Source organism: Hesperophylax consimilis, chromosome 25 (genome assembly GCF_061612785.1).
Source record: "Hesperophylax consimilis isolate HC1 chromosome 25, BYU_Hcon_1.0, whole genome shotgun sequence".
In the NCBI taxonomy this organism is placed as follows: Eukaryota; Metazoa; Arthropoda; class Insecta; order Trichoptera; family Limnephilidae; genus Hesperophylax; species Hesperophylax consimilis.
Genome location: NC_142860.1, coordinates 8,655,933 through 8,675,661, shown reverse-complemented (window position 1 = coordinate 8,675,661; position 19,729 = coordinate 8,655,933). Strand labels below are relative to the sequence as shown.

Sequence of the window (19,729 nt, the reverse complement as noted above, 5' to 3'; positions counted from 1 at the left end):
TTTTAAGGAGTTGCAAGGACATTATTAGGGAAATAATAAATTTGCAATATTTAAAATAATACGCAGATTCCATTGTTTATTTAATATTACAGGCTACAGGATGGCTAAAAATATCGTTTGAGAAATATTTTTCAATTTAGGAGGTGGGTGTGAGTACCGCCGACCCGATCTTTTCAGTATATATTTTTATGTCGTGGAACTATTTTCCAGCCTCTGTGTTTCCTCCCTCCTATAACTAGATCTCTTCAACAGTGCTGTTCCTAAGCCAAACGGCGCCTGGGGCGAGTCAAATTTTGGCGTCGATCAATGTAATCAATAATATCCGGATGATTTGTATTTTTGAGTATCGCTTTTTTAAAAATAATCTTGAGGCCGAAATGTTAGGACTGTTAAGTGTTGGTCCATAGGGACATGTTTTATTATTATTGACGATTATTACTGTTTCAATATTTAATATCAAACACCATTCTAATAAGTATTTTGTTACTATTGCACATTATTTCTTGAACTTATTATTTTTGACCACCCCATTAAAAAACAATATTTCCGCAAACAAAGTGTTTCCAGGAAATCTAGATTCAGGTCAAAGTGTGTCAACATTATTTTAACAAAATTAAAAACAACAAAACACCGAAATATGCTGACTGAGGTTGATAATAATTATTGCACTGACTCCAAAAAACTCCGAAAAAAGGGTATATAAGACGATTATTGAATTTAATCGGTTAGTTCTATGAAGACTTCTATTGGGTGCAAGTATAAGTGTCGAAATAATAATTGTAATTTTATCAAAATGTATTTACCTCTATTTGTGGGGCTCTCCTTTTTAGGGGTTGCTATTGGTGAACATGTGTCGGTGGACATAGTTAAAAATAAAGTGGTGAATATCGTCAGTGACAAATATTTAAGTTTTAGTGTAAGCCCCAGCCTGTTCAAGGGTGAAGACGACAAATTTAGCAGGTGCGTATCTAATTTAACTATATACATCCCATTTACCATGCGCTTACTATATCAATAATAAAAGGTAGGTTCTAATGATTATTGATAGTTTGGGGACAGTCTACATTATCACAGGTCATAGGCCCATTATCTCTCACGTCTCACCTCATTCCTTTGAAAGTAGCCCAATACATTCAAAGAAGTTCAGATTGGTTGTCATGGGGTTTGGAGATGTCTCCTGATTCAACTTCAGGTATCTGAACTATTTAAAAAAAACTGGGACATTGTCGCATTGGGGATGGCACTTATCAATTCATCTCAATAATTATCTTCATTCTCATAAAGCCTTTAGTGTGTTCAACTTCAAAAAGTTGCGTGAGTCAAGTGTGTGTGAGTGAGAAGGTCATGTTCAGACATAAAAAAAGCTCCATTAGTATTAGTTTTTTTTTGTTTTAAGAATATTTTATTTAGCTTTAAAACTTTACTTTTTATATCTAGTGTATATCTATTCTAAAACTACTACAATAAAATTCTACTATCTGTGTACTCTTATTTGGACTTCACGATATTGATACATAGCCCACGAAAAACTGCAAGACTTTTAGCTTCTCACAAATATTTAAATATTTTATGATTTTATTTTATTATTTCATTTCACAAAGAACTTAATTCGCCAGATTATACAACCATAACCGAAACCGAAAATGGATTTGAAGGTAGGAGATACATTATTTTTTCCAGGCTTATAAAAATACATTATTTTTTAAAAATATAATTTTAGAGGCCAAAATGTGTTTTACAATACTAAAGTAAGGCATCCAAAACATTTCAAAGCGATCAAATTTTCAATCCAAAAAGAAACGATTTTGCTTCGCCTTCAAACAAAAAAATTGTATTATATTATTTTCATATGAATCGGCGCTTTTACCAGATATAAAAAAATACCATCTCCTGAAGTTACACCCCTAACAACAATAATGTAATATGAAATTTCAGTGAATGTCTCTGCATGGAGAAATTCCTCTACCCGTCTTACATGAAGATCACTGTTCCTTCTCCCCTATCCGAGGAAATCCACCTAAACGCTACGTCAAGGGACGCCCTCAACCTCGACCACCTGAAGAATTTACTGGACTGGATGAAGAGGTCCAGGTTCACGCCCTTCATCCTTGTTCAGGATGAGGCCAGCGGCTTCTTGAACTCTAAGACTGTGGTGAAAGTGATGGCTGAAACCGAGAAATTTGGACTAGGGGGATGTGTTTGGCAGCTTGGGGAAGGTAATTCTTTGAACAATCGATGTTTTTCAATTAACTTTATCAAATCATTTTTTTGGAGACTGCACCAAATAGTATTCGACCGCATTATGATAAAAAGTGCATAATAATCTACACATCCGCCCTGATAATGGACACTGCAAGGCTGTCTGAAACGTCGATGAGATCATTTTTGAACACATCATCAATTTTTATTTTAAAGAAAATAAATTATTTGTATACACCACTATTTAACCAAAATAATATACATGTTTCAAAAACATAGTAATCAATATGTTTAAAGATGCCTATACATATATTTGAATCTGTTCATCCTAACGAAGAAACCATTGATTTTTCGATTATTTTGATTAAGGAGTGATTTATTTTCTTTAAATTAAAATGACGCCATAAAGTAAATTTACAATTATTTAAGAAAACATTTGGATGAATTTTAAGCGCCCTTAAGGTGATTTTCTCACGAAAACGGCGCTGTAGAAGTGATCCAATCATTATTATTATGGTTATTCCAAAACTGGCGGCCAAAAACCACACAGGTTTAATGATGGCAATAAATTTCATCACAATCTACACCGATGCTCCGATGGTGGAGTGCAAGGCTGTATGAAACGTTGGCATGGAAGAAACGCAAATCGGCGTGTTACGCCGAAAATCTATTCAGTTTTGTAAATTTTTTTTACTAACGACAAATAAACAGATGTTTGTTTAATTTTTATTTTTTATTAATGTAACTTTTAGGTGCATACGTGCACCTAAAAGTAATAAGGTGCGTTATATTTGGTAGATGCTTTTTTTGGCCAAAAATAAATCACGATAGTACTTTTGGCCGTGAAATCTCAAATCATATCTAGATACATAGACTTCTAAAGTAAGTACCTATTGACCTAAAAATCTTATTTTACCCCATCATTTTACCATCTTATTTTACCACTTTAGTAAATATTATTAAATTGTAAAATGCAGGCTTCAGCACAGGTAAAGCACCCAGTGAGGCCCAGTGAGGAATGAGTCGTAAAAACAACTCATACTAATATAATAAAACGTCCAATGTGGTTAATTTTTGGGCGTTTGGCGTATCTATAAGCCATGCACCGTTACCGAATCAATAAATAACACAAGTCTTTTTTTGCACCTTCCATTGATGTGCCACTTACCAGAAGAACAAATACAGCATTCCCACTTGACATTCCGCCAAACGAACCGTTGGTTTTATGTAAGTCTAATAGTTTTCAGTTTTTGAAGTGAAACTTCTTTAGGCGCGTAATGAATTTTCGGGGACGGAGTAAAACCGAGTCAGGATCGACACGAAAATGCGGGTACCCCCACCACCGCTCACCGTTCACTGTCCCTCTCTCACCATATGCGCTTGTTGAGGTGGGGGAGCCGCTCACGAACGTTCTCTCCCGACACGGGACAACAATCGATGCAGTTTTTGCACGATTCATTAAGGATTTAAGTGCTCATGTATATATCTCGCACTTTAGTTACCATAACCCAATTATCACGACATTAGGAAATGATATTCATGAAATTGACAATGAAAATGGCACATGATTGGTAAATTGTCATTGTAATTTCTTTGTAATTTTTAATTGTAATATTGTTATTTATGTAATATTGTATACTTGTGAATAAATTGAAAATTTTTGGAACTATACATTAATCGAACGTCATTCATCTATAAGAAAATATTAGAAAAAGCAAATCCATGCTTCGTCGTTGAATTATTTAACCTCTAATTTTCAAACTAACCTAAGAGAGAAAATAGAGATGATGAAATGAAAATAGAGAGAGAGGAATACTAGAAGTTTCACTTCTGTCTTGCGTAGGCTTGACACACCCACTTTTTTTTTATGAACTGCAGTGTTATATAGTTATTATCATTGATTGTAAATATTTTCCGCAGGTTGTATCAATCACTCCCCTGGTCAGTACCTCAACATGCTGAAGACATTCCGGCTGATGATGGAAGTGTTCAATGTGAACCGCAGCGAGCCATGGAGACTCGCCTCGGGTGACCTTAACGGCTGCCTCGACCCGGGGAACACGGACCTCTTCTTCGACAAGGGCGTTCTAGACGCTCTCACTTTTGACCCGTAAGTAAAATATATCTGACTATTTACTTAAAATAGAAAGACTTCAGATGCTGTGCGAGGAGAGGCTGGGAATGCTATATTATACTTCTGAGGTAACGCAAGACAGGCACCTTGATGAGGCGAAAGCTTCCCTCGACTAGAATGGGATGAGGAAAAGAAACTTCAAATGATGTGCGAGGAGAGGCAGGACAGGGACGCAAAAGATGAGATGACATACATATTTTATATATTACTAGGTATTCGTTGGAGGTATGCGACAGACCCAATAGTGTTGAAGGTAAGCGGTGAAGAAGAAATGAGTTTCGGACAAAAATACCTTTTCTGTGAAACATATCTAAAGATAGTTCACAGTGACAGTACTGGCGGTTACCCACTGAACCGCGAAACCCTCCTTAAATCGAGACGGTCAAAGGACGAAGCACGCATTAAGCAGGGGATCAAAAGACCTATCCACTGAAAGACCTATATTTTGTCATCGATATTTTCTAGAAAGGGCGAATCGGCAATTTTTATGAATTTCTCGCATTATAATATCACGCAGATTTTGGTATTTGTATTTTGTACCCAATACTTAACTCTTTTTATTAGATCCCAAATGGTGTATTTCCATCTTCTTCTTATATTTACTTAAAGATCTTGTAATCATTTTCAATACTGATGACTGTAACTCCAATTCGATGCAAAATTCAATAACAATAATGAATAAACTTAAAATATATTTTGGTTATATATATAGAACACACGATTTTGACACCATGGAGTTCATCGACGAGACTAACAAAGAACCCGTAAAAGCCCATTTGACGGATCGAGGAATCCAGCTATGGAAGACGGTAGGAGAGACTGAAGGTTTGGAAGTGAAGGACAAGGCTATCTCCTGGGTCCGAGCACTGGGAGAGACGGCTAGGAATGGGTATTCCGTCCTCTTCAAGGAGATGGAGAAGAACGAGTTGAAGATACCGACAATGGTGAGATATTTCAAATATTTATTGATGCTGTGTTTAGGGCAGTACTAAATACTATAAATTTTAAAGTCAAAGGGTTTTTGTTGCCATGGAGCAATCGTCGAGCAATTTTGGAGGCGGGTTCGAGTACCGTTAATTAGATAACCAACACCACTACTAAAGGTCACGTCAAATGGCTTGCTAAGTTTGGTGACCTTAGCAGGGGTGCCTGGGTTCACGGGGTAAGGTTTAAGTCTTGGTGGCAGATGTCTTTGTTCACCAGTTGCGTGAAAAGCTGGTTGAGGGAGACCGTTTGACCTCTTCAGCCGGCCTCTAACGACTCATCGCCTAACACTGCAGTGAGAGGGATGGATTTATATGTCCGTCAATACTGAACACACTGACCTCCAGATTCCTACCAACCCCTACCCAGAACTTTCTCTTCAAAAGACCCTGTACACAGCATCCCCAAAAATGATAGAGTTAAAGTAAAAAAAAAAAACCTTCCAAGAACAAACTTGTTTTAGATATTCGGTCTTTGTCTTTCATTTTTCTAAATTTGTTAGCTATCTATACCTACCGGTCCAGGATATGTGGACGATGCACCTACAACATAGTTCGTATTTTAAAGGCCTATGTCTTTCATGCTAACATGTATGGTTTAGTATCCAGTTTTCCACGACATATATAGAAGTAAAACGCAGCAACGAATCATTTTAATGTATAAAGTTAGCTATAGTCACGACTTTAGAATTCTTCATCTTAATGACAGAGGAAGACTCTGAACTTAATGGCTTCAGAACGAGTGAAGTCCACATAATTTTCCGGGTTCCGAGTTGCCCGTAGGGCGTTTCCCAATCTTTGATGTAATTGAAAGCAGAAGAAGAATTACAGAACAGCGCTCCTAATAGACATCGCAATGCGAATCTTTGATTCTTAATATCGATCTAATTTCTCTCGCTTTCTAAATAGTTCTTAAGCGGTAGCATAACTATTCAATGGCTTAAATTTCAGAGTTACTACGTGTCCCTGCTTCACAAGATCCTGGTAGGTCAACAAGTTCTAGAGGTCTCCCAAGGGTCCGCCCAGGTGCCCGTGTTTGGACACTGCGCCAAGCTGCCCAGTGGGCCTGTATCGGGGGCGGTCACCCTGTTTGCCGCCAACTCGGGACCGATGCCAGCCAACCTCCATGTGCAAATATCTAACAACGACGGTGGAGAGATTGTGCAGTTTATTCTACAAGAAAACGAAGACGAGTAAGTAATTTTATATGCTTGGATTCGTTGAATGACTGTTGAGTGTCGCCGCCACTTCTGTTCTAGATTTCACCTGTAAAAATTCTCGATTCTGTGCAGAGAAAGACATTCCGTTTATTAGAATCCAAAGATCGACGGATGTAAGAAGTTTTTAGAGCACAGCAGTCTGGTGCGAAGTGTGTTCTGGTTCTACCAGCGTTTCAATTTAATAATACTTATTATTATAACTGTTTTTTTTGTAACAATTAGAAATAATGATATCCTCACTGGGATTTCCCGTGCTGAGGATTTCATTTACATCTTTTTAAAATTTAGTAGTATGGATAATATAAAGTAATTATAAATATATTGTATAGTCTATTTCTAATCTCCCTATGTTTTGAATCCAGCTTTTTATTTGAGATTTAAATATTCAAACACAGTTGTGAGTTTTGAACGAGAGTGAGATTTTGTTGTAGAGTTTAGTATCACAGTATAGGAAGCTTTTTGCCTAAATATTGTATTTGTAGGGGCTTTTTGTATATGTTTTTGACTAAGATCTAGTGTTTCTAATATGTGTTACTTGTTATTTATTGTGTTTGGTATATATGAATGTAAAGGAGTATTGTTTTAGAATAGAGTTGTTTAAGTGTCACGATGTTAAGTTTGTTGAAGATTTCGTAATTGCTAGTTCTTACAGGGATTTTCAGAATAATTTTCACCATGGCTTTTTGGGTTTTAATGAGAGATTTTAGGATATTGTCATTTTCACTTCCCCATCCAACAATACCGTATTCTAAGAGCGATTACCTAGGAGCCATGTAGCCAATCTTTATTAAATCGTTTTTACTTAGGTCATTCATGATAGTTTTAAAGAAATAACTAAGTTTTATAAATTTTGATCAAAACGTTGATCAATTTTTATACATCTAGATAAGTTTCATGGTCAATTTTTTCCAATTAGGGACAACTATTACAATGCCCAATTACGTGATGTATTTTAATTTTATTTTGATAGTTGAATTTGGTTTTATTAGCATTGAGTGTAAGTGAGTGGTAGTGTAGCCATTTATTGATTCTGTTTAGTGTGTCTTCTGATTTCTTAAATGTTTCTGCCCAATTTTTCCCATTTATTATAAGAACTGAATCATCCGCAAAAATTATGATTTCGCCTTCACATTCTATGTGGCAAAGGTCATTAATGTAAATTAAGAATAGGATTGGACCCAAAATACTTCCTTGGGGCACCCCGAATTGAGTGTTGAGTTTTACCGTTTGCTTTCTATCTTCCATATAACTTTAAAAAAATGTCAATTAATTATTTGTAATCCCTACAAGAATAGGAATAGTGCTCGGAAGTCAGGAGACGCGCAAAAAGTGTTACCAATTTTTATTTTGCAATACCAGCGGCTGTGAACGAATTATAGGTTATGTATTTATGTTAATTCTATATTGTTTAATGGTTCATTAAAAACAAATATTTCAAATCTAAGACCGTTCCAGAGACCAGTTACGGCCTCCGTAGTCAAGGGGTAAGGCTCTCGACTAGCAATCTGATCAATAGGTCGCGGGTTTATAAACTTAGGTTAGCGTGCGCAAGGAAATTTTATTTGTGTTATTTCACAATTTATTCATAAAAAAATATTGTATACTGTATACTTATCGCCCTAGTGTGAGAACATCATTCAGAAATTTTAATAAAGTTACTTGAAATAGCTTTAGCTATGTTTGGTGACCACATCTAAATAGCCAGGTACTTCCTTACCTTTTTCTTCCCAATATCCTTCCCCTACAAAAATTCTTCTGCCTCACAACATACTCCAATTGGGGATGCCATAGTCTCACTGGCTCCAGAATGTTGGTAGAAATAGGGCCTACTGTGCTGTATTCTCATAAAAAAATTATATGAACTTTATCAGTACCTTATTATTTTCATTTACTTTGTTACAGTGACATCATCATCAATGGTAAGCAGAAATTGGATGAAGAGTACATGGTTCCGTTGTATAATGAAATGAAACCCTTTGACACACTGTATATTTCCCTGCCACCAAAGTCTGTTGGATTCTGGGTTATTACCAACACCGATGTGCAAGCTTGTTATTTTGACAATGATTCGATCGATAAAGACGATCATATTTACGTCGTAAATAGAGTGAAAAGAGAGGTCAAAGGAGAAAAAAATCATTTAACGCCTTCTGATAACACTGTCGTGGAAATCTCCCCAGGAGTTTTTGTCAGGGATTTGCCAGAAATCACAGACCAAGACGAAAAAGTTGATCTACTTCCTGTTGACCCCATGTTGGATAATTCATCTTGGGGTGATGCTTTTCCTTCTGATCCGTCAGTCACAAGTAGTTTAAAAGGCAAACATGGTGATTCAGAAAGTATCAATGCGAGGCAGTTAACAGAGACCGATGAAATTATCAGTAAACATACGAGTGATTTGTCGAAAAAAGATGACCTCCTGGAGTCCTCAATCATTTCCAAGAACATTGATTTTGAACCCGTCAACATTGTCAGTGAGAACATAGACATAGATAAACATTTTGTGGATATTCCAGCTGGAATGGATCTAAAAGACTTGGAAGCAGATGAAATGAAATCGCCTGTTTTTGTGAGATCTAATGAGATGGATAACATGGAAGACCTTGTAACTCTCATCAGTCAACTGTCATCGTTAATGGAATTGCAAGAAGAGTTTCTCGGAGTTGAAAGTGAAATTCTCCAACCCCTCTCTAGTATAGTGAAGGTTTCAGACGCCGTCAGACGGGGTATGGATACTTTGAAAAGAATACCCAGAAGATATTCTGACGATAATAGCGTCGACGGGTTAATCGTTTTTAAACAGGTTAAATTGCAGGAAAAAGAAGAGTTAACAGGTGATCGAATCAAACAACTATTTTTCGACGATAATTTCAACAGAAATATTGTAGCAAAAATTGTTAGAGATCCAAAAGCAAACTTAGCCATGATCAGTATAGATCTTAATGACTCACCTCTTGTAGGATCAGACTTACCAGTACAACCTGATGAGACCATGGAAGTTTCGGAAAATACAACAGAGCCAGAAGCAACTAATGAATCTCCTAAAGATCCAAAAGTTGGAGATGAACTACCAGAAAATTCTCCCACATTACCAACGCTTAAGATACCAAAATTGGACCTGAGTAGAATTACATCGAATCTACCAAAAATATCAGAAAATAAAATCGCTCAAAGTATACCATCGTTGGACGATTTGGTTGGACGTGCAAAGAACCTTTTGAAAGAGGTAAATCCACTTGACGAAGATAACGCAGTTCAAGAAAGCCGAACTACTGAGGAGATGATAGGATCTTCTTTAGGAATTCTGCCCCTAGGAGTGGCACGTAATAATCATCAACAGGCAGCATATTTGGCAAAAACTCGCTTGAAAATGCAAGAGTTACGACACAAAATTCAATCCAGAGTAGCCCAGATAAGAGCAAATACTCTGATGAATGTCGATTTACAAAAACACAAGTTAGTCAAAAGGTCTTTAAAAGACGAAAGGATTGAAGCCATCGAGAAGAACACGGATAAACCGAACGCTTCATTGAAGAAGGTCAAAGCTATGACAAAGAATAAAAGGAAGAAATTTTTTGGAGCCATGGGTAAATCGACAAAGAAACAATGCCTAGACAAAACTCTCAGTCGAAACAAAGAGATAACGGTAGATTTGACGAAAACAGGAACCGATTTTACTATCTCTAACAATAGAGTAAAACGTTTTATAGCAACTGAAGACGACTTTAACAAAAATATTATCAATGACAAATTAGATGAAGAAGTTTACCATGGCTATGGAATTAGTGCTGAAAATGAGATCAAAGATGATCTCTTCAATAAAAATAATATAAAAATTCAACTTGAAAATAAATCAAGCGGTGAAAAATTATCTTTGATTTCTGAAAATTTTACAAATGAGCCTCAAGTTTCGCAAAATGAAGTCGATAGCCCTTCTTTCGATTCGAAAATAGCAAAGGTCGCAAAACTATTGGACAATCAAATACACAAACTAATTTTCGAAGATGCTCCCAAAGAAAATAAATGTGACGCTGCCATATTAAAAGTAAATAAAGTAGACAGGAATCGAAGGGAGAAATTACCAACAGCCGAAGAAAGGAAATCAGAGGAAAACCTTTTGGATTCTGTCATTGACAGAGTATCTTCCGTTCTTGAAGGAATATTCGGGAGAGTCAAGGAACTTTATGGGAAAACTGGAAATAGGTGAAAATGTGGAAAAGAATCTGAAAGTAAAAGGTTATGTTTATATTTTTATACTGTCATTAGGATAGGGACGGATAAATAAATAGACTAAATTTAAGTGGTACAATATTATTTATTCATTAATTATTATTTAACAACGCGTAGATTAACCATTTTTATAAATCACTCAAACAATATATAAAAATGGCAATCTCTAATTTCTAATGTCTAAAAGTACTCATGTTTATTTTCAAAAACTTCAGTTTATGTTCAATGAAAATATATTTAAAATGTAATTGCAAAATATTTAAATTGAAGTAATCCAACTATTGCATTGTTACGTATGTCATAATTCTGTAAAACTAATAATACGAGTATGTTTGTTTGAGATACAATGTTCTAACCGAATAAAGGTGATTCGACCAAACCGATGCAATTATTTAATATGGATAATCTAGTTCAAGTTTAGTATTAATTAGAGTGGGTATGAACAATATCTCCATAGTACTTAACGAATATAAGATTTGCATAGTGAATAAACTACAAACTTCAATGTTATGTATGTGGGTGTGGGAACACCAATCACCAATCAACCGTTCCATGCTTTAGTTGTTCAACTTTTATATCACTAGGTGTCGCTAACGTAGCATAAAGCTTAGAAGCAATTTTTTCTTTTTTTCCCAAAGTTTTTTTTAACTACTAATTTCAAATTCAATAGACCTAAGGTTTATGTAAGTATTAGCTATACGAGTATTATAATCTCCATGTATTGTTATTGTGGGTCAAATGAACCGTTCCAATATGTATAAGTTGTCGTTGTCTCTATTTACTCATGTCACATATTAAACATTCAAGGCATGCTTGGTAAAAACTTTAAAATTATCAAACAATATGGATATTCTTATATCAGGTTGTCACATTCGATCAAACAAAGAAACTATCAAACAAATCACATGTTATACAGTACGTAAAAGTGTGCGCATAGTGTGATGCGCACACGACCAGCTTAAGGCTAATCCTCACCAACTGTGAGGATTTCCCTCATTTGTCGGGTCGCCTGGATGTTACCTTCAGAGCACAGTGCTCACACCGCGACGTTATTGCGCGACAGGGTTGTTATAGGTAAATTTGGAAAATCCTAAGTTGTGTATCTTACGTATTTAAAAAGGTCTTTCTATTTAGTAAATTTAACATGAGTTGGGAATATTTTAACACTACAAATAACACCAACACTTTCCGTGTCAAAAGAAACTGTGTAACTACATTTATTAAATTTACCTTGTATAAACCTCAATGTATTTTCTTTATTTCAAAGCTTTTGCAATAAATATTATATATCCACTTTCGCCCAACACATTTCTATAATATATTGAAGTATAAATTACAAATGGATCGTTCGCGAGGTGTTCTTCTGCTGCCAATGTGGAAATATCAAACAATACACATATTCTAGGTACCAAGTATATAACAAATACTCTATGTACATGGATTAAAATTACACAGTGTGCGGGTGGCAACATTGCAACTACAACAAACTTTATATCATGTTGTGGAACCGAGGAGCACCGAACTGAACCTTAACCGAACGTATTAAAACTGCGTGAGAGAAGTAACATTGGATTTAAGAGGAAACTGAACAATATTACTTTCACCAAAAATTCGTTGTTTAAACGATATGAATAGAGATAAGTAATATACTTAATATATGTTATAAGAAGATACAATTTTCAAAAGCCATTTATGACACAAAGTTTTACATTTTACAATTATTTTAAATTCACCCAAATTCCTCCAATAAGGAAAAAATAAATAAATTAAAAATTGTATCGTAGAATTTAATCTCATGGATGAGAGGAATATATATATATATATATATTTACATATATAATAAAAATAGGATTTAAAAGCAAATAATTATAAGTAAACAGTACAACAGTAAAATAGGTGTTGTGTGAAGAGTATTATTATTATTGCAAAATGTAACAAAATAATATTTAAAAAGTATTACCTTAAGACCTTTTTGCAAGATGAATATAATGTATATAAATATATATTTAATATAATGAGAATACACCGAGCACAACACCGAGATAAAAGGACAAGTGCGAAATATACAAACGCTTTAGAATGACAAACAGAAAATAGAGAAAACGACACTTATACACTTTAAATGTGAAGCCCAAAGCTTAAAGATGCAAGCCTTAGAAGCGAACAGAACATACATTCAGTATTAAAGTAAGTATTACAAGGATAGTAGTGGAAAATAAGTAGTTAGTAAGTAGTTCGTAATATGAGTTCTTACAAACAGTTGCAACTTACATCTTTGTTAGTTGCAACATGTTCTATTCCACTGGCAAAATATTCTAACCAACAAAAAAAATAGTTGAAATTTTTGGCGGCTAGAACATTTCGTTTTTCGCATCACTAGATGGAGTTGAGCAGTGAATTCTGGATTACCTAGAGGTAAACCCACCTAGAGGTAAACCTACCCAGAGGTAAACCTACCCAGAGGTAAACCTACCCAGAGGTAAACCTACCTAGAGGTAAACCTACCTAGAGATAAGTCGACGCGGAGCTGAACACAACTTTAGTGATTACTGTTTCAAAAGTCACTGTATCTCAAGTAAATAAAATAGTTAATTTATTTTATTTTTCAATATGTTATTTGCTTATAGTACATAATCAATTTACATATATTCCTATTTATTGACAACCCCTAGCAATCTACAACAATAATTTCTGTAACATATAGGTACATATTTTTTATGTTTTTTTTAATAATATTTTTTATTCAACATCACAACAACGAAGATGTTAATATAATAATATACGCAGAGGGGGTTAAAGTTTAATGAATATAGCTTTTACTTATAAAATCATATTGCAAGCACACAATATGCAAGGATAGGAAACATTGATTCTATGTTACAGCTACCTATTAGACTCGGACACAACAAGCATCAAGCAGAACTTCGCTCTTTCCGGAAAATATACATTTTATATATATTATAGCAGAAGGAAACACACTACACAGTAGAAGCCGTAAGATTAGGATAGATTAGTGTACAAAGTAATACAATTAATACATGTTATCAAATACACATTTGAAACTACAAAACAAGACAAGTACCTACAGTAATTCACACATGCACAACAGTTGCAGAAGATGCTTAAGAAGCTAGACTGAAGTTTCAGCTAATGATATAATGCAAAAGATCATTTCCAAAGCGTTCTTCTTGTCTAATGTACAGTGATTTGCGTGTAGTCTTTAAGTCAGACGGATTCCATTGAAGAATTTCAACGTAGCAAGGTATGCATTGGCCATACCTCTTTGATATTTAGATAATCCATTTAATTTCACTAAATAAAGCTATACGATTTTTTTAAATTTTCTTGTCGTAGGTATTAAGAGTTCTTGTCAATTGTGTATTATGTTAAATACTAGTAGTTTCAAACGATCTTAAACTACACGAATATACGAGTATGTTAGAGAATAGGTTTATAGAAATAATGATATCATTGAAATGTGAACAATATGATATATATGTAGTTAGTTAATTGTATAATAAATATTAAAAGTAGGGTATTTGGATAAAAACGTAGAATCTCAGTGTGGTAAAGGTAGTAATTGACTCAATGATAATTTCAATACAAAAATCTACGGTGATAATAATTACCAACTAAATCAATAAGTTTAAATAAATAAAGGGTGTTAAACACAAAAACAAAAGATTTAATGAAAAAATTTCGCTTTTTTTTCGTAATATGATATAATTATATTATATTGCAACTACATTAGAAGAAGGGAGCAGGTTTTGGAATTAAATCAGTGAACAAAAATAATATAATATATTGCAACTACATGCAATGATGGAAAGTTAAATCAGTGAACACAAATAATATAATATATTGCAACTACATGCAATGATGGAAAGTTAAATCAGTGAACACAAATAATGTATTATGATATATTTAATAAATTTAGAAAGTACAAGAAGAAGTGTTAGAAATAAGAATAAAATAGCAGCATGCCCATTTTGAAAGTCGCAATTAGAACAAGTAAAGTAATACGTAATCATTTTCAACGTGATATATTATATCACTGAAGTTCATAATAGCTGAGGTGGGTTGGGTAGTGTTCTTCAATCTTTATACTAAACAAAAAAATAGATGACTCAATTCAAAAAATTCAAAACATGTCTTAACAAAAAGGTTTATTATTAGTGGACTGAATTAGGATCTGAACCCGAGACTTATTACCGAATTGCTTACCACTGTACTCCTTGCCACCCACTGCAGTTGACTGCGGGAGAGGGAAACTTTCCTCACCAAATTCTTATAGACTGAAATAAAACATTAACGTGTCCGAAGTAATGTTATGTCTGCACTTTTATTTTTCAAAGATCAAAATAATTCAAATTTGTAAATTAAGGTTTTGCACGCTTTTTTACATTCTATCCAATAGATAAGGAAGAAGAGAGAGAGTGAAATAGAGTAGGTATATTAATAATTAATTGTTACATTTTAGATGTAACGTGAGACGAATTTGGAAATTCGTCGATAAACATGCTTATTATTATCACAGCTTTTGACGTTTTTTTATGTTCATTTATATCTATTGAGACTGAAGTGGACACCAATATCTACAGAGATTCAAAATCTAACATTTTAGCTAAGCGAGATTTGTGGAAAACTGAAACATATTCCAGAAAAGAGAGATTAAGTTCGCTACAAGATTGACTTCAACTAATTTCATAATGTCACTGATAATACTATTTCATCAAAAAACAATGTCAATTATATTTTAAAATTTATAGAACTCCTACTAAAGAGTCTTGAAAATATTCTGGTATAATCAAGTGATTTGTGTAATTTTTGTATTGGCCAAATCAGACGTTAATAAATCGCTACGAGGAACATCGACGCAAAAACAGTGTAGTGAAAAAATTTGCCATGCAGCATGAAGTACAAATAGTACGGTGTGTTAAAGGCAATAAGCGATATAATAATAGCACATTTATCAAGCACACAACATCGATATATTGCTGACAAAATAAATAAAACATTGAATACGATCGAAACACCAAGATTAATAACTCCACTAATAAAGCATTTAGGATATAAAAGGTCCCGCGGTAAAAAAACATAGGTACGTAATCTTCATTTTACTGTTTTAAATCTGGAATTTGGATGACTTTTAAGTTAACAAAAATCGCGCACAGAAAAAAGACGTTGAATTAAAAATATGTATTTAGTACTTACGTCTTTGCTGCTATACTAACCAATTAATTATTTGATACAAAATGACATCTACTCGTATGTGCTGCTATACAAAACACTCAAGTAACAAGATATCACAAGCGTAACCTTTGTAACCTGAAAAACAATTTAATTCAACAAAATTATCTGTAATAATTTATTGTAATAAGCAAAGATTTTTCGGACTGCGCTCTTTATATAATCGATACATTTCTATACTCGAATTAATATCAGTTTCATAATCAATCAACCGTTGGCGAGAAATAATTAGATAAAACTTAAGCACAAAAATGAGTCAGCGTTAAATATTAAAATATTCATAGAAAATTTGAGAAAGTGTTCGTAAACTGAAAGCTGCGATTACGATATTTCTTTAAAAACAAATTCAAATCATATTTTTCAAAAAACCCTTACCTTTTTTCAAAAAACATATCTAACAAAGACATGGTCGATTATTTTATTATTTCATGTACAAAATGCAAACTTGGTAAACAAAACGTTTACATTGAAAATTGTCCCATTTCAAGCGCTAGGTAACAAAAAGTTCACTTTTAAATATTATTGCTTCAATTCATTGTTCTTTTTATCGATATAATCGCAGGCTACCAGTTACGATACACTTCACCCAGCCCGTTTTAATACCTAGTCAAATATTCATAAAAGTTATATATTTAATAATAATAATAAAATACTTCAATTTTTTCATGTGTAACAAATACTTTTAACACTCTATAAGCTAAACTTTGATAACAAGCGCGGTTTTTAGTCTTCGACATTTTGTTTTTATCTAAATTAACATCATTCATGTTAAGAACCGAATTGTAACAATCTTGTGAGACTGCCCCTCTAGAAAGAATGTGAGAAAGTATGCTATCTTTTGAGACTTCCTTCTTTCAGATCAACGTAATGTTTGTGAAGCACAACACTATCGAAAGAGTGAGTCTTTGAAGTTAAAAGCTTCCGAATTAACCAGCCCCAATTATTTATTTTTAGTTTCGTCATTAGCTTTAAAATATGCAGAATGCTATATATTTCAAATTTTCTTTATTTTATCAAGTAGGTCATCTTTGGGCATTGCCGTCTTTTCAGACGTGCATCGAAATAAGATACATTGAAGATAAGGGCAAGAAGAAAAACTCTACAAAAAGAACATTAGATTTGGTTACAAAACAGACAAATAATGTGGACACGTCAACTTCTCCATTCCTATCGAGCCATTGCTTTAGATATATTCACTACTTTTCGTACTAATTATATATAAAAACAGGACAACAAACAAGGCAAACTTATTAGGCGGATACATAGTTTAGTAATAGGATCGATAAATAGTTAAATATGGGTATGAGGGGCACAATTATTAATGTTTAAGTGAGTTACTACGCCGCTACTATGCGGGTGGCGAGTGACGACCGAATGTTCATTCAACACTGCAAACAATCCTTCTTCTCATGTTAAGTCTTCCATTTGTTCCAAGTGCTGTTCGTCTCCTCCTGTGCTGCGGTTGCGTTGTTTGTTGTTGCTAAGTTAGTTAGTGTTTCCATTGCAGTGTTATCCGACCAGTGATGTGACTCTTGCATTTTGGCTCGCAACTCGGTGACGCTTTGTTTCGGTGGACTTCCCTCACTGCATGACGCATTTGCTTTCAATTTGCGATTTCAGCTCGTTGACTTGCGTTTCAATGGTGTTTTTCAGCTCTGAAATTATATAAATACATCATTAGCAACTTGAAGCCATTATTAAACTGGTGCTCCTTTACAAATAAATTTATAATAATTTACTACAAGCACATATTTCACCGTAGAATATGTCTCAATTGATAGGATGAGATGGGTGAGAGCTGTCAAGAACCGGATGTAGACTTAACATTTGAATTCCATAGGATCCGATGTGATGCTCTTTTTTGATATATTAGAAATGAATTATTACAAACGAAAGGAGAAAAAATGTATGATTCTCCTTTTTTCTCGTTAAATTCATTCTACAGTATGACGCTCAACATGAACTTCAAGTCCAAAATATATAGAATTTGAATGGGAGAGAGTTGCCAAGAAGAGGAAACTAAGGGAAATTTGAGGGAGGCCTATGGCAGGCAGTCCCATCTCCAAAGCTGGAAAGAAATTATGATTGAAGAAGGAAAAGCTAATAAGAAGAAGCAAAAAAAGTCTATGTGATGGTTTTCTTAATTACGAAATCTTTACCTCCGCCGCATACAATCAAAATAAATAGCTAAATTTAAAACCAGGGGGGTTTATATCGTATTTTTTTTCAAAATACCAGTAATAACCAATGAGTTTAAAAAAGATTCGAACGAGAAAAACATTTCGAATTGCGTATAATCGATTCTCAAGCAATGAATTCATTTCATCTAGGAGTAAACCTAATCGCGGAAATAAGCCTTCCATTGGCTTAATTATTTAACTCTTAGCCAATAAGCTCTTTCAGCAGCCGTTAACCTCCTAAGCAACTGTAATGTTCGGATAGCCTTTTGAGGGAAATGCCTTTACAAAATCTAACTGATAAAGCAATTTTAGTTAAAAGGGTGAGTCCTGAGATCTGAAGATTGAATATAAGTTGAGAAATCAATTTGTAAGGCGCCTATCAATTAGCTACATACGAGTACTAGGTTATTTATTTATGCTATGAGTAGTTACCTAGTGGTAATTGGTTAGAAAATACTTTCTAACGCAACGTTTAAAAATATATTTCCGAAGACGAGAAAATATGAATAATAATATTAAATTTTCATTTGATTACTAGGACCTAACATTTTTTATGTTGCCGATAATATAAATATGATAAATAGGTATCAACTATAGTGAACTTAACTTTTTTTAAACTATGGTATTCTATCAACTAAATAAAGTGTTGCTATCATATTTTTACATAAAATAATTATACCAACTATTTTGGATATCTTTGGACACTGTTGACATAATTCGAACAAGTTTTGAATGCGAAAACTTTGAAATAAATACCATATTTCTATAAAAACAAGGGCAGCATTTTCACCTGATAAGAAAGGGGACGGTGGACTGCCCGTTTCTCGCTGAGCGTTTTTTTGGGGAAGTATTTCGGGGATCCAGACCAGAAATTTCAACAGAGGGGCGACTTACTTTAATAGTTCACATTTGTGAATTATGAAATTAACGTATGTACCTACGTTTTTATAAAAGTAAACGTATCTGCGGGCTATTTACAAAAGTGAGATTTAAGTGTGAGGAAACGAGATTCTAATTTAAAAATGAGAAAGCATGATAGTCAATTTGCAATAAAAGCATATGACTGCGGTGTTCTTCGTCTTTACTACATTACTTTCCGAGCTTGTAACTTATAACATAGTACAAATAATAAAAATAATTTGTAATCTACCCACAAGATTAATTGTTACTACCACTGTCTTAATTCAATGTCTTGTGATCGATCGCCATATTCAAAAACAAGTAATCAACATCATTGGCGCAGCCGGTAGGGTGTGGTGATTTCTGGTTGATGAGTGATTGCTAGGATCACTACTATTCTGTAAATGCTCTAAAAGTAAAGTTAAAGGTATTTTAGATTAGTTGGGTGAACTCACTGGTGAAATCGTCTTGGTCCTCGAGCTCCGCCTCCGCTGCTAGCTCCTCGGGAGTCTTCTTCTTGCGCATCAGCGGGTTGTCGGGCTCCTGCGGCATCTGCTCTACGATCTCTTCCTTCTTCTTTATGTTGTACTGCAATCAGACAATAGAGAGGCGGCGTTACTACTATTACTGATG

At 34.2% G+C, this 19,729-nt stretch overlaps 1 protein-coding gene across 3 annotated transcripts in view; it reads right to left on the bottom strand.

Moving 5' to 3' along the window:
- Window positions 1–15,231: 15,231 nt before the first annotated feature.
- The window catches only part of cpx (synaptic transmission protein complexin), a 333,160-nt gene continuing 328,662 nt past the window's right edge, over window positions 15,232–19,729 (bottom strand). For all 3 annotated transcript variants that reach the window (XM_089646822.1, XM_089646823.1, XM_089646824.1), the window contains 2 exons: window positions 19,552–19,684; window positions 15,232–17,671 (listed from right to left, as the gene is read on the bottom strand). In XM_089646822.1, the coding sequence (XP_089502948.1) occupies window positions 17,598–17,671; window positions 19,552–19,684 (207 nt within the window). In that variant the 3' untranslated portion in view covers window positions 15,232–17,597. The remainder of the gene's footprint in view (window positions 17,672–19,551; window positions 19,685–19,729) is intronic.